This window comes from Thermobia domestica, chromosome 1 (assembly GCF_964235325.1).
Source record: "Thermobia domestica chromosome 1, izTheDome1.hap1.1, whole genome shotgun sequence".
Lineage (NCBI taxonomy): Eukaryota > Metazoa > Arthropoda > Insecta > Zygentoma > Lepismatidae > Thermobia > Thermobia domestica.
The window spans coordinates 129,155,446-129,172,024 of record NC_137454.1 but is presented as its reverse complement, the minus strand read 5'-3'; the positions used below and the strand labels follow the sequence as shown (position 1 = coordinate 129,172,024).

The 16,579-nt window shown below is 35.7% G+C and overlaps 1 protein-coding gene across 6 annotated transcripts in view; it reads right to left on the bottom strand.

Annotated features, from left to right (window-relative positions):
* The window catches only part of LOC145689187 (structural maintenance of chromosomes protein 3-like), a 137,671-nt gene that overhangs the window by 49,258 nt on the left and 71,834 nt on the right, over nucleotides 1–16,579 (bottom strand). For all 6 annotated transcript variants that reach the window (XM_081763327.1, XM_081763332.1, XM_081763322.1 and 3 more), the window contains one exon: nucleotides 13,341–13,504. In XM_081763327.1, the coding sequence (XP_081619453.1) occupies nucleotides 13,341–13,504 (164 nt within the window). The remainder of the gene's footprint in view (nucleotides 1–13,340; nucleotides 13,505–16,579) is intronic.

Below are 16,579 nucleotides of genomic sequence, written 5' to 3'. Positions count from 1 at the left end.
TACGTTGCATCGGGCATCAAGAATAATGTTGTGCTAAGAGGTATATGTTATTAGCCAATCAAGGACTTAGTTAGGGCTAGCCCCAATCAGTGAAATCCCAGGTGGGTCTGAGTTATAAACGCGCCCTCCAATATTCTCATTCCATTTTTGGTGACTGTCTATTAGGGTGGGCCGAAAATTTTTTTTTTTTTTTAGAAAGTTAAGTTTCAGTACCGTGCAAAAGTTGTATAATGTTACATTATGTTTCCTCACCAAAACAGAGCCGGATTAAAAGATATTTAACCGGGCCCCGGGGCCCCAAAGAACGTTAATTTTGAAAAAAAAAAATAGTTGCGAGTAGTGAAAATATTGAAATATTTTATTTTAGAAAGTTAAGTTTGAGTACCATGCAAAAGTTGTATAATATTATGTTTCTTCACTAAAATAGAGCCGAATAAAAAGATATTTAACTGGGCCCCGGGGGCCCGAAAGAACGGCAATTTTGAAAAAAAAAAAAGTAGCCAGCAATGAAAATATTATTAAAATATATTTTTAGAAAGTTACGTTTCAGTACCGTGCAAAATTTATAATGTCATGTTTCCTCACCAAAACAGAGCCGGATAAAAAAATATGGTTGTGAGTAGTGAAAATATTATTGAAATATTTGTTTTCAGAAAATTAAGTTTGAGTATCGTGCAAAAGTTGTATAATGCTATGTTTCTTCCCCAAAACAGAGGCAGATAAAAATATTTCACCAGGCCCTGCGGGTCCGAAAAGTGTTATTATTTTTTTTTTAATATATATACCATTATTTTAAGTATGTATAGAAAATTGGTTAAGTTTCCTAATACTTTAACTTGACCCCAGGATTTCAAATGTCCTGATCTGATGTGCAGCTCTTCGCCTGGTTGGTGTTTAGTAGATATAATAGTACGGACACAAATACATAAGGTAAGGTTGAAAAATTGACCAACAAACACCAAACCAGCGCAGAACTCATCACGTGGAGATGGCTACATAGCGAGTTCCTCCCACTCACCCTCCTCTTACTTAAAGCTCCTTAGCGGAATCTTGGAACAAAATAATGAGATTTATGTCTGAAGCTTGGTAGATACTTTCGTGCTTCCAGTTTTGCGCGAATATAACCGTCTCGTGCAACACTACCGCATACTTCTGAAGAAGATTCTGTTACTACCTTTAGACACTTCTCCAAAGCCTGCGTGTGGAAGGGGAACGTGACAAACTGAAACCTCCTCTTTTCCACAATCATTTCGGTTAGTTCTTCTGTTGATACGTTAAACGAAATTGGAGGTTTCGTTACTATTACTTCTGACCAATCGGTCAAATCGATATAATTCGCATATTCTTCAGTGCTTTGCCTATTGCAATTGTCAATTAGAACTATAGTTTAGAATTTTCGGCCATCAAAATAGAGACCCTTAAAATTAGTAGCTTGACACTGTAGACGGTTTCTTTTTCTTTTTCTTTTTTGCTAGTTTCGTACGGATTTTGTTTTTATCTACTACCTTGTCTTAGTTAGTTTTGTTCAGTAAATTCATATCTTCTAAAACAGCGGATACAATTTTAGCAGCCGACCTATTCGATATACCTGTTAAATCTTTTGCGGTACTCATTTCTTTAGGCTCACTATTGTTTATTTAGGTTTACTTTAGATTTTATTCTCTAAACGATAGCTCCATGCGAACTCTTCATCGTCTGAATTCGGGGTGGAAGCGCTTAATGTATGTTCCAAGTACGGGATTGAGGCTAACGATTGTAACCCTCTTGTAATTGGTACCGCAGCATCATAATCGTTCTGTGTGTCATGCTTTCTCTTGCGCCTATGGGTTTCTGCTTCATCTACATTGCAACTCGTCATTTGTCTCTGATTTCTCTGATCTAATATGAGCTCCCACTCCAAAAGCGGTATATAATTTGATTTACCACACTTACAGGTTAATCTATCGCAGCATTTGCAAGAGAAAATATCACATAACTTCTGAGCACCGTTCTTAAATTTCTTTAATTTGGCTCTTAATGGGGTATATCTCATTTTTTAATGGGGTTAATGATCGTTTTGCATTTTGAGTTGTAATTCAAAATCATATGCTTAATTCGAAGTCAAGACAATACAGGAAGAGAGGCTCGCAGCCATATTGTTTCTAGTTTATTTGAATTCAGCAATGTAAGCGCCGCCTTCGGAAAGCCAGTGTTACGTATTTTGCATCCAGATGCGAAAAAGTGATATTCTCTTAAAGTTTGAGAGTTCTGAGGTGGGCTCAACACAAAGGTTTTTCGTGTGTTAATATGGTAGTTATGAAAGTTAGTTAAGCTCTTAATAGTTATTTGCGTATATTGAAACCATGTATTTCATGTTTTATGTGTTAATAGTATTGTTTGGTAAAATGTAATTATTACCTAAAACCATTTTATTTGAACAAAATATTGGGAACTTTAGGGCCACGGGGGCCCGGTTAAATATTGTTTTAAAATCAACATATTTGACATGGCTTCATTTCGTACCAATGCACAACTTTTGATAACTACTCAATCCTGAATATCTGAAAAAATTTTTTTTCGGCCCACCCTACTGTCTATATACTTATGCTGAAGACTAACGTCGATCTCTAAGGATTTTCTGGAGCAGCAACCATACTACTTTATGGGATCATCCCGATGTCATTCCCACAGTGCTAATTCCCCATGTGCATTAATGGTGTGAAAAAAGTATCTATAGTGAAATCCGAATCATAAACTTCCATACAGATATATAAAAGTGATAAAGGGTAATAGTGTAGTGAAAAAGCGAAGTGTGATTTTATTAGTGAAAATAATTATATATATTCAGTGTTGAGTGTTATGATTGTTTTTCTAATACGTTATTTTTGTTAATAGTATTTTAATAAATAAGGATAGTGTCGTTTAATCCAGTGTGTTTTGTTGTATGTATGAATAATGTTTGTGTGCGATGTGATCTGAATGACCGTCTGATCGTCTGTGAGGTTTTCGAGACAAGATATCCGAACCTCTCGGTGCCTAATGCTCAACTTGTTATTGAGACCGGCAGGCAATTTGGGAACGATTCTGTAATCCCTTTTTGGAGATGTCCTTCAACGTCTTACCCAGGTAAGTCTAGGTATCTTAAGAATACTCATTGGCAGTAGTGTTGTAAATAGAAAAAAAACCGTTCGTATTTTTTCAGAAATGTACGTTTTTTTTAGAAAAAAAACATTGCCTCTCGTTTTTTTTCTAAATTTCGTTTTTTTTCAAATAGTCATTTGTAATGCATCTTACGTCTATTTAAGTATGAAATATTTTTATGTGGGTGTAATTACTGTAAAATGCAACTTAAATTAAACGCTCGATATTCATACGCTACAAATATTTTACAATTTATATGAATAGCATACCTACTAACAATTCGGGTTTCAGCAGTTTTCATCAATATCGACTTAGAAATAAAAGTAGAAATGAAATTTTGTTTTTTCGTGAAAGCAGGTCTTTAATAAGTATAAAAATAATGTCACGAACAGTATAAAATTCAAATAACTTGTCTAAAGGTAAAAGCTAATACAAATTTCCTATTAGTATTTTTCTAAATATAACTTGTCGACTAGATATATAGAAGTAACTTGTCGACTAGATATATACGATATGCAGAGCCGGCTCTACCATATGTGAAACACGTGCATTTGCATGGAGCGGCAAGTTTGGAGGGCCCGGCAAAATCTGTCATAAGTATATTATTAAATTAAGTATTTCTTGTTGGAAACAGACTTCATGATTATGGTAGTTACATTTACTAAGCTGACCTATTTGAATACTATATTCATAAATTATGTTTACGTTGCATTAGTTTAAGATCACATGGACAATGCTAAAGCAAATGGTCGAATAAATCCGAGCACAAATTGCTTGATTGTTGTCAAATGCAAGAATTCCATTCTCGAATACTAGCGAATATCTGTTCCATTTAGTTAGTTATCACAGTTTTGATATGACAACTAGTCTTGTTTTTGTCACAAACAATTTCCTTATCATTGAAGATAGAAACAAGTTTTTTTTTTTTTAAAAAAAGTTAACAGATGTAGAAGAAAAATCAAGAAATAAAGATAAAAGAGCTAGTTGCACTAGAATTGCAAACTGATACATTGAGATTGAAGCTCGATATTGAATTCTGTAAAAAGGTTTACCATCTTTCCTCTGGAGGTGTCTTTCCTTTCTCTCACTAACATTAGAGATTAATATTTAAAGAAAAAACAGAACTTTGTACTTTTAGTAAGTATTTAAGTCTTTCTGAGTGCGACTGCACTTACCCTCCCCTTTGTTGTTCATGGTGGAGTAGCATACTTAAAATCGTGACTTTTAAGATTTGATCTTTCTGGAGAAAGGGGAGGCGGTAAATTATGCCATTGCACGGGGTGACAAACTGCCTAGGGCTGGACCTGATGATATGTATATACAAGACATGAATATAGTATGACTCAATTTGAAGTAATGCAGGGTGTTTCAAAATGAATATTAGGATTTCGAAACTTTGTAGTATTTATTACAATTAACTTACAATTATAAATATTATCAAATAAAAGAGCAACTCAAGCAGTTTTGTGTACGCACGCATGTACATACATTGTTTCCTCTGTCTGCCGTTAGAAAGAGCTAGTAGCAAAGATGGAGACTAGAGAGCAGAAACCTTTTTGTGTTTTAATAAAGACTGAATCTGTAGTTACAGTGCAACCGTCTGTGTGAAGAATATTAAGGAGTAGCCTGCAACTACGTCCTTACCGTTTGCAGCTGTTAAAGGTCTAAAGCCTATAGACTACGGTTTAGGTGCCAATTTCGCAAATGAAATATTGCTGCATAAAAATGAAGATTTTCCAGATCGTGTCGTCTTCAGTGATAAATCGACATTTCATCTAAGAGCTAATGTGAATACTCATAATGTTCGCATCTGGCGATCAGCAAATCCTCAGGAGATGGTACAGTTGCAACGAAACGCCACTAAATTGAATGTGTTTTGTGCTACATGGCGGAAAGTTTATGGGCCTTTCTCGCATATCGACTAGATGTGTGCCGTGTGACATGAAACTCACATCGAACACTTGTAACAGACTGTTTGAGGTGCTCTTTTACTCGATGTATTGTTTATAATTGTACGTAACATGTAATTAGTACTACGAAGACTTAAAACTCCGATATTCATTTTGAAACATCCTGCATTTCTCAACAACAATATTGGAACTAAGATGTAGAAAGGAGAGAAAACTTTCCTTTTAAGTTATTTTTTCAACAATGATATTATTATTAGTCGAGACTATAACTACTACAACAACACGAGTTAGTAGTCAAAAAATGTAATCAAATGTACATTCCAAACTCTTTCGGACCCAGGTGGCCAGTGGCACACACGGGTATGTCACTTTTTTAAATCCGCTCCTGTGTGGACACTAATTAAGATATTGAGATATTATTTTTGCCAAATATGGTTGGACCATAGTTTATTACATTAATTTCTTTTTCTTCCCGGGGTCGAATTTCTTTCTCAAATTTCAGCCCAGTCAAAAATTCGAGAATTTTCTAATTTCCGTTAATTCTTTATTCCCTGTAGCTTCCTTCATTGTAGAGAGGCCTTCTTAAGACATGCCAGGTAGATACCTCTTAGAGATACCTAATTGTTCACATCAATTAGACGGGCCTGCGCGCAGTGTTGTCAATTGGGTAAATTAAGATTTCCCTAAATTTGGACAAAAAATTCGAAATTTTTGTTTATAAATCCGTATCTATACGTCTGAGTGCAAGTCAACTTACGCCAGTCGAACATTTGTTCTTACTAAACAAACGCGGGTAAGGATCGTTACAATGGGGTAATTAGGGGGCGCACGGAAAATTCGTATTTAGGTTCTAACCATTGATTTTTCTAGTTTTTCCCTACTTTTCTGTTTACCGTAATATATTTTTGATAATTAGAAGCTTTGTTCCTTAAATATCGGCATGATACTTGTAGGATGTATTAGTGGTGTACCAATGTTTAATTTAAGACAGTTTGCGTCTGTCTGGTAGAAGAATTGTCAGCTACAAAAAAATTTAATTTCAAATTTTAGAGGGAAATTTTGGGAAAATTATTTGCTTTGTCTCTATTATTTCCCTCTTGTTCGCTACATCGGAACAAACGTATCAGTACCTGAAAGTCTCGTGCTTGCCCTACACAACGCACTATACACAAGTTTTAATAGGATAATTAGGGGAAGTACAGTTGAGGTTTACAGTAGACCTTGTTCTCTAAGCGGAAAGATAACTGTGATTTTTTAAAGGTAGAATGTGATATTTCTTATTGACATGCTTACTTTATTAGATACATCACGATACCTGTAGGATATATTAAAGGGGTACCAAAGCTTATTTTAAGATAGTTTGTGTGTGTATCTGATAGCAGTGTTGCCAGCTACAGAAAATTTTAATTCCAGATTTTAGGTGGAAATTTTGAAAAATTCCTTTTGGTCTCTATTATTTCCCTCCTGTTGGCTACACTGGAAGAAACGTACCAGTGTCTAAAAGCCTCGTCCTTGGCTACACAGCGCACCATAAAAAGTTTCACTCGAGTAATTAGAGAAACTACAGTTGAGGTTTACAATAAACCATGTTCTGTAAATGGCAAGATAATGGTGGATTCCTGAGGTAGAATGAAATATTTTTTTTAAATTTCATGCTTACTTTGTTAGATATCGCCATGATACTTGTAGGATATATTCTTGGGGTACCAAGGTTTCTTTTCAGATAGCTTTTGTCTGTCTGATGGCAGTGTTTCCAGCCAAAACAATTAATTCCATATTTTAGGTGAAAATTTCGGAATATTTCCCTTTCCCCTATATTATTTCCCTCTTGCTGGCTACATTGAAACAAACTTACCACTACCTGAAAGCTTCCTCTTTGGTCTACAGAACGCAGCATAAAAAGTTTCAATAGTATAATTAGAGAAGCTGTAGCCTCGGTATATCTGTTGATTTTTGCTTCTGTGGCGTAAAAAGTGTCAAATTTTCATGTGTATGATGAAAGAGAATTTTTTGTTTCCCTCTTTGAATGGAAGCCAGCGACTTCAGGATTTTACTGTACCTTGTCAACACACCAAAGAATTTTTTTAGGTGTCTTGAACCCATATGGCAGCAGTGGTGCTAGATACAAAAAATTTTGAACTTCAGTTATAGATTTTTTTTGTAAATTTTCACCCCTACATTTCCCTCAATAATTTCCCACCCGTTGGCAAGACTGCAATGCAACTTACACCGAAAAATAGCCACATCCATTTTCTAAAAAACAAGGCCTTAACCATATCAATCGAATGAACGGTTTTTGAGCAATAAGTCACTAACTGAAAATGTTGGAACACGCCAAAAAGGACCTCGGTCCAAAAAGGAATAATCACCCAATTTTGCTAGTATATAGGTACAAAGAAACAAACGATTTGTAAGTTACGAGGGCTTCGACTTTAGTTCTGTTGATTATTTCAATAATCTGCAACATAAATCAATAAATAATAGTTGTCAGAAAAAAAACAGACATTTGAAAAAAAACATGAAAAAGAACGACGTTTTTTATTGAAAAAAAACTTCACAGAAAAAAAACCGTTTTTTTACAACACTAATTGGCAGGACAATGGAGGACAAACCCCGGAAAGCGGTTATAAAATTATTCAATACAAATGTGAATTTATTAATTTTTTATAGCTATTGTCTTAAGTTCTATATAAGTTTCTTAATCCACATACGTATTACAGAACTTAAGTTAAAAAGAAACAGAAATCATTAGGATTCTATTAACGTTTATATAATTTTCGACAGAAAAATATTAAAATTTCCTTCCTGATTGCACATCAAACAGAAATAGATTTTTTTTAAAATATCTACATGTAAGTGTAGTAGCAATGATAGACAATGGCATTGTTTCGGAGACCTTAGTGATTCTTAATACAAGTCATAAAAACTGCACAAAGTTCTCAATGTGTAACATTAATTTGATCATTAAATTTTTTAAGTACGTGTTATACGATAAGTCTGTAAGACCTAAAATTATTTTTAATTACATTCTGAGCTACTGCATTTTTATCAGTATTGCACGAAGAAATGTCTTTTTTTTTTTTATGATAATGTGTTACATTTCGGGACGACAATGAAAAGTAGGTGAGAAATTTTAGATTTATTACGGTTATCTCATCTCAAATCTTAATCATGGTCATATTGCTTTCGAGCTTAACAAACATGATGGACTATCGTATCTTTTAGAAAATGCTCTAGTATTGACTGGTTTCAACCTTACTTTCAAGCTAATAATCTGAAAGAATCTAAGGAAAATAAGCCTTATTACAGAACAGCCAATCCTCCAATTGAATATTTTCTCATTCTGAATGATTTATTATTATTTCTTGGCTTTTCCAAATTACTTCTGAGTAGAAGTTATTGCGTGAAAGTGGGAAGGCATGGAGGACATTCCATGAACATTTTACATCCGGCGTATCTCCACCTCACACAAACTGGTGTTACACTTTAAAAAGAAAATGTGTTCTTTAAATACCAGTAACAAATTAACTATTTTGAAGAAATAATAATAAATGTTCTCATGTTCAATGATATTCAAGTATAACTATTATGCCTCCAAATGTTTCTTGCATGTTGGCGTTTCTGATAGCAAATGGTTTTGTAACCATTAACTAGTCTTTGGCTAGCTGGGGGCTCCGCCTCCAGACCCCCGAGTTTGCTTGGCCTACAGCCTCGCATTTCTTATCTATTGCCCTTTGCATCAACAGTGAATTTCGTAAACTTGCTCTTCATATTTCCTGAATCTGCCCATCCGGGGGCTTTGCCCCCACACACTGTCTTTGCTCGGCCTACGGCCTCGCACCCCTTGAACCCACAATTATATCGTTTCCTTCCTATTTCAACTATTTAAAGATACGATTTTGTATCCCAAGAAAACGTCCATTGAAATAACAGGAATTTCTTCATCCCCCTTTAGACACCTTAAAAATTAAAAATATGCACTTTTGGCAATTTTCCTGTCGATTAGTCCTGGAAGGCTATAATCATACCAAATTTAATCATTGTAGCTCTACAGAAAGTGCTCAATAATTTGGGGGTGTAAAAGGTGTTCCATATAAATAACATGGGAAGATTTTGTAGTTACCCATAAAACCACTCTACGGTTGTAAATTTGTATTTCTGATGATTTACTTAGGAAGTGCTAACGAAACATACAAGCATACCGAATTTCAAGTTTTTATTCCAATTCTAAGTACCTAAAACATGAGATTATAGGTTCAAAAAAAGGCCCATTTAAATAACATAGGGAAATTCTTCATCCCCTCTTTAGACTTCCTAAAAATTAAAAATATTCATTTTTGGCAATTTTCCTGTGGGTTAGTTCTGGAAAGCTACAATCATGCCAAATTTAATCATCGTAGCCCTACAGGAAGTGCTCAATAATTTATGTCAGCTCATGTAGTTTTATATATAGTTAGGATTAAGATTTATTGTTCAGAAAACAGCTCACAACATGTGGAAAGATAAATAAAAATCTAAACTACTATGTAATTAAAATTTTGGGAAATGTAAACACGAAATAATGCAACTTTTTATAACTATGTTATGACTGTATAAAAAGATATAAAATAGTGTTCGTAAGAAGGGGTACGTATGGAGTAGTTAAAAATTTTTGTACGAGGAAATTCGTTCTTGGTGCCTTCTGTTTCAATTCAGGGAGAGCATGTAACATCACCATCTCAGATATTGTTGAAACTCTTTTTTTATAGAACCTTTGCATGTTTTTAAGGGACCCGTACTTTTTGTTTTGTCGAAAAAAAAATTCCCGCCAAGTAATGGGCCATCAAAGACGGGGAGCAGAATTTATGAATTGTAGAAAACATGGAAAATTGTCAACTTCGGAGCCCCACCATTCAGCTATGGAGACAGGTAGAGTTATAATTCTTGTTGTGGTATGTATATAGGGACATAAAAAAAACTATATTTTATTATAGTTTGGTTTGCGCATGCGTATCTTTTTGTACATAAATTAATAAATGAACGTCAGTTTATCTGAAGTCGAAGTGCGCGAATTTTTTTCGAGCACTTCCGGTTCGAATTTTAAAATTCTGTTTTCATGGTATCCTTCTTTCCGAAAAACATTTTGTATCGCTTCTGTATGCAACCGTTTTGTCACAAATAAATTCGTGAAATTGTCAAATTTTCAAAAATCGCCATTTTTGGGCGCCATTTTCTCGAAAACACCACACTTTAAAATTCTGTAGTTTTCTCAGATGGTTCAATTTTACATGAATAATAAACACATCAAATAGCATGCTCAACCAATGCTTAATGAAATAACTACAGTCTTTTGAAGTTAGCGAAGTTTCGTTAATTTTGATGTCGCATTTAGAAACACTGGAAACAATAAAAGTGCAACAATTTGACTATGTTTGTGGTTCACATTCATTATATAAAGATAAGAAACGTTTCTCTAAATACTTTTTAGTTTTTTCTTTTATTAAAGAGGCGGTTTTAATTTCTAAAATGTGCCCATCCCCCTCCCATCATGCGTGACAAAGGTGTATACAGATGCGCAGATCCGTACAACGGCCATCCAATAGATTCTGTTGATCTACAAAGAGCTCTGAATCATCTCAGTGATGATTTGGAATGCTCCAAACGAAGTCACAGTAAGTGCGATATATTTACAGTGATCGAAAATGAACAAAAAATTAAAAAATCGAAACGTTTTCTTACGCATTCCATCAAAGAAATTTACGAACTGTTTAAACAGATCAATCCCAGTATAAACTGGGTCGCTCGAAATTTTATAGTATTTGATCAAAGTAGGTGAAGTCCGCAACCTGCTAAGTTTATATATTGGGCTAAGTTTAAGTTAAGCTGCTACTGCGTTGCAACAAATCAACGATCCAGCCTGTATTGAAGCTGTCATGAGTGACCTACTTTCATTAGTAGTGTGCTCCGTAGAAAATGACGACTGTCTTCTTCAAGAATGTGATGAATATCCTGGAGTGGAAGGAGTAAGTGTGGAATCTTTAATTATTGATCTGTTGAAAATGAAAGTGTTACGTATGCCACATGGGAAAACAATGATCTCATTAAAACTTTCTGTTTTCGTATCGTGTGTTGCTGCTTTAACTGTAAGAATTGTAACTCATGACTACATCAAGAAAATCCAAAAAGAATTAATTGCTACTGAAAAGCATTGTGTAAAATTTCAAGGTACAAATTCTATTTTACTGCACGTGGACTCTGCTGAAAACCGGACTATTATTCTGTAAAATGAAATTCAGAGTTACCACTGGAAAAACGAGCAAATATCCATCTTTACGGCAATGGTATATTATTACGAAACAAGGTACAGTTTTGCTGTAATAAGCGATAACACATGATTCGGCTCATGTACTGACAAGATTCTGAAAATACTCAAAGTAAAACGCCAAGCGTCTACAATTTCCCAAGTTGTATCAGTGGTTTCTGATGGTGCTGCATCCCACTTTAAAAACCGCTTTCAAGTGCCCGAGATGCAGACAGGTCCGATAAAGCAGTGGATTTTCAGTGAAACCGGCCATGGCAAGGTCTTGCTTACCCTTACACAGTTGTTCTTGTCTTTGTACCAATCTACCCTCTAGCGTAGGAAAACCTTGGAGGGAAAGGAGAAAGGAATCTTGCCTCAGTTGTGAGTCAAAAGGTAAGACCTACCACATCTGCCAAGCGTGTTTGTTCTTATTCTCTTAATACATATTAGATCGAAAGAAAGAAATATTACTAATGCAACGAGAGACATTCTATATTCTAACTTTAATACAAAAACAAAATTTGAATCTTTTACTTTTATTTTTATTCTTATTTTTGCACAAATCAAGTACATAAAAGATAACTGATTTCACTTTCATTCAAATGCGTATACTTTACATAACTTAATGCAACAAATGTTTGTGAAGTTTAACTGCTTCAATCCATAATTTCTTGCAAAAATAGATAAGTAGTGAAGTGTGCTTGTTTTGTTGTGTTAAGATTTCTCGGAATTATACGCTGAATGGGATAAATTTGGAATTTCGTTATTATACTTGGAATTGGTTATTTTGGACAAGCAATTTCAACTACATATTCGAATTCAAAGCAGATTTATAGATGATCGAAGAAATAACTTGGTTATTTTTTGTTAATTGCTCTACGCATTCATGCAATTCGTTATTAAACTGCTAAATCTACATCTATTGCTACATTATATTGTTTCCACATGTTTCCTTCCTTTTTTTTATGAAAATAAAATACAAAGTTTAAAGGAAGCTTTTTCATTGCATAGTAAGTTATTTGAACCTGAATCGATTTGCGCTGTGACCAAACAGCTGTCACAGAGAATATCGTTGCAAACACTACTCTTAAGATTTATTTCTCACTGCAGGGCTTAAGGTGGTTTAGGGAGACTTTCCCACTGGTCGAGTGGGTAGCGCGCAAGCCTTTAGTGGATGTTATTTCGGTTTTCACTCCCGATGGGAGAGCACTGAAATTTAAGGTCCGGATTCCACCTTAAAACTGCAGGTCTACGTTTTACCTAGTTTCGATGGTGAAGAAAAGCTAACAGTGTAAGATTTAAAAAATTAACAAACATAGATGGTTCAGGAGGAGGGAGGCATTCCCATATAAAGTGCAATCTTTTCCTTTGAGGCCGAGTTATATTGACTTTAAGTTGGATCAACTCGTGTAAGTGGAATTTCTAGATTGGTTGGCTAGAGTTTAGTGTGCTTTTTCAGAACCAAGGCTGTATGAGACGTGGATCTACAGTTTAAGGTGGATTCCGAATCACCGTAATATGTCCAAATTTCATGATTCTCTCACCTGGAATCGAACCCGAGACCGTGCACCATAGGCGCGCAAGCTGGCACTAGACCAGGAAGGGCTGTAGAATTTCCAGGGTTAGCTTCGTTTATTCTTATCTTATTATTCCTCTATCCCCTATCGTTAATTGATATATCACTGTCTATTTTAGTCTGCAAGAAATAACTAAAAGAACGTTAACTAATGATAAAAAGTATAAATTAGTTCGTAGACTATAGTGGAACTTTAGGATAGAGCAACTATGAGAACAGAAAAAAAATATTTTAAACAGCAATAGCGATCCAGTGATGACAGCATTCTCTACTAAGAACAAAATTGTGAATTCTATTCCAGACTGTGCCATACATGCTTTGTGATGGACAAATATTGTGTGCATTTTCTCGGCTATTCTCGTTTCTTTCCATTTCATTTTTATTTCAAGAGCTAACAATACTTCTCTATGGTTCTGATACATGAATTAAATAATACATTGGTTAAATTATTTACCTATTGCCTGCTGTAACTTCCACAGCAATACTCATGTGTCCATCACAGGCGAAGTTTTCAATTACAAGTCCAAAATATTTATTTGTTATGTCAGCAGACGAGCCACCTCGCTGTCGCAACACCTCCAACACTTTCTTTACACTGTCTTGGCCGTTCAGAATACGCTACATATATTAAAAGAAGTCCAATTAACATATAATGTAGTATATTTGTGACAAAAATATAATCGTCTAAAATTATTTGGGAACAATTAAGTAGAAGACAGACCAATCCACAAAAACGGAAAATTAAGTTAACATTTCTATTACACGAAGAAAAGTTCTTATGTTGTTGTTATTATCCTTATTCTTATAATCATTATTATTATTATTATTAAATAGGAGCCTTAAAATAATTATTGAAGAACGTAAACATGTTTGAGACCATGAGCATCTAGAAATTTTACTTGCTGTTTGAACTTCGATTGCAAATTTCTCAAATTCAGTTTCATGCAGAATACAACTTCTGACAATAAAGTTCGTTGAATGAAGTCGCTGTGCTCAACCTGGAAACACTGGCACAATGAAACACTGCACACGAGTAGCGACAGGTGCCGCCATTGTGAACCCACCGTTATTCAGTTGTGAGTCAACTGTGATCTGTGTGAGACGCGTTATACCAAGTAAGTGTTAGTGTGTCCGGTTCCAAACTGGTATCAGTAAAATGAACGAACGAAGGATCAATTTGAAGTTTTGTTTTAAGCTTGGAAAGAGACAGAAAGAAACCCATGATATGCTGGTACAGGTTTATGAAGATCAAGCAGTCTTTGAAGTATGTTTACGAGTGATTCGGCCGTTTTCGGAAAGGGCGGAATAGTGTTTCTGATAACCCCGTAGCGGAAGGCCGTCAAGCTCTTGCACAGACGAAAATATTTAAAAGGTGAGGACATTAATCACGATCGATCGCCGGTTAACTGTGCGAATGATTGCTGAGGAATTGAACATTAGCCGTGAATCTGCGAGGCACATCCTCACCAACGACTTAGGGAAAAGAAAAACATGTCGACTCGTGCCACATTACTTGACTGATGACCAGAAGCACGCACGTGTTGTTGCCTCACAGAATTTTATTGCTATGGCGGATGAAAATCCAAATTTCTTGAACTGTATTGTTGCTGAGGATGAATCCTGGTGTGTGAGGTACGATCCGAAAACAAAACGCAAAAGCATGGAATAGCGTTCTCCTGCATCACCTTGTCGGAAAAAAAGGTCAAAGCAGAAAAATCGCGCATCAAAACGATGCTAATCACCTTTTCTGACAGTAATCGCATAATCCACAAGGAATTTCTACCTGAAGGAACAACATTGAAAGCTGCTACGTACGTTGAAATTTTGAGACGTTTCATGAAACTTGACAAAGGGTACAACCCCAGTACTTATAACAAGGTTCATGGTTCCTGGTTCACGACAATGCTCGCCCTCGCACAGCCAATATCGTCAGACAATTCCTGGCTCAAAAGGGGGTGGTGCAAATTGACCATCCACCATACTCGCTAGATCTGAATCCTTCCCATTTCTCCTGTTCCCACGCCTCAAACTCGCACTGAAAGGAAATAGATTTGACGATATTCCAGATATCCAACGAAACGTGACGAGGCTCCTGAGCACCATCCCGAAAGAAAACTTCTCAAAACGTTTCCAGGACGTGTACAGCCGTGCTCAGCGTTGCGTAGCTGCGGGAGGGAACTACTTCGAAGGACAGTAAGGTAAGTTTCATTCATATTGTATCTACATTCCATTTACGGGATCATTCACCGAACTTTATTGTCACGAGGTTGTAGTACAGTAAAACCTGTCAACTTGGCCACCTCTCTAACACGGAATGCACTTGAACCTGAACCCACAAAGTGGGGGTGATGTATATATTTCCTAAGCTTGGGTCAAGGTAAGATCAAAATCGGTTACCAAAATTGGGAGGTCTCAAGCATTTCGCTTGAGGGCAGCACGTTACTCATTTTTATTAACACCTTTAAGTGTGTCTTAAAGTCCATTGCAACCCCGAAAAATCTGAAACTGTGGGACAAATATGAAAACAGAAAAACATGTCTTTCATCATCTCAAAATTATAACATATCAAAGTAAAATAAATTGTCCCAGGGTCCCAAATGGGGTCCAACTCATTTTTTTTAATGGAAAGGGGGATCAATTTGCATATCGTATGAAAGTTGGTGTTAAATAAAAGAAGATAAATCAAGTCGCGACTCTCTACGATAAGCCTGTGCAAAATAGCGGTGGGTCAAAATATCAATACAATCTTTATTGCAAAGTCTATGGCCACTCGTATGAATCTGAAACGGTGGAATAGGTGCAGAAACAAAAACACGGATATGTTATTATTTCAAAAGTATAATGATTCAAAGTAAAAAACAAACAAAAAAAATGTTCCAGGGTCCTTCGCAAGGTCCCAGACAGTGTCTAACTCAAAATGTTGAAATGGAAAGGAGTTCAAGTTGAGTATCGTATGAAAACTTATGTTAAGTGAAAGAAGAAAAAACAAGTTTCGACTCTTGATGAAAAAGTCTATTGCCACTCCTATTAAAATGAAGCGGTGAGACAGGTGCAAAAACAAAACAAAAACTAGAATGTATCAAATGAAATGACTCGTGCCATTTTGCAATGCTTATCGATAGTCGAGATTTGTCCAAGTCTGTATCATTTAACACGAGCTTTCACATGATGTGCTTATTTATCCCACACGAGCTTTCCATTTAAAAATTTTGAGTTGGACCCCATCTGGGACCCTGGGACAATTTATTTTACTTTGATACGTTATACTTTTGAAATGATGAAAGACAAGTTTTTCTGTTTTCATATTTGTCCCACAGTTTCAGATTTTTCGGGGTTGCAACGGACTTTAAGACACGCTTAAAGCTGTTAATAAAAATAAGTAACGTGCTGCCCTCAAGCAGAATGTCTGAGACCTCCCCAATTTTGGTAACCGGTTTTGAACTTACCTTGACCCAAGCTTTCAGGAAATATATACATCATCCTCACTTTCTGGGTTCAGGTTCAAGTACATTCCGTGTAAGTTGGCCCCCTACTTATCTTGGCCTGGTTAGTCTTGAACCTGCATTTTGCCATAAGACATTCATTACTTATTACTCTGTAAGTTGGCCACCTGTCTATCTTGGAAGTTGGCCGCATTGAAGCAATGTTTACCCTATAATGATGATGATGCATTTACTTGTGTATCTTGGCCAC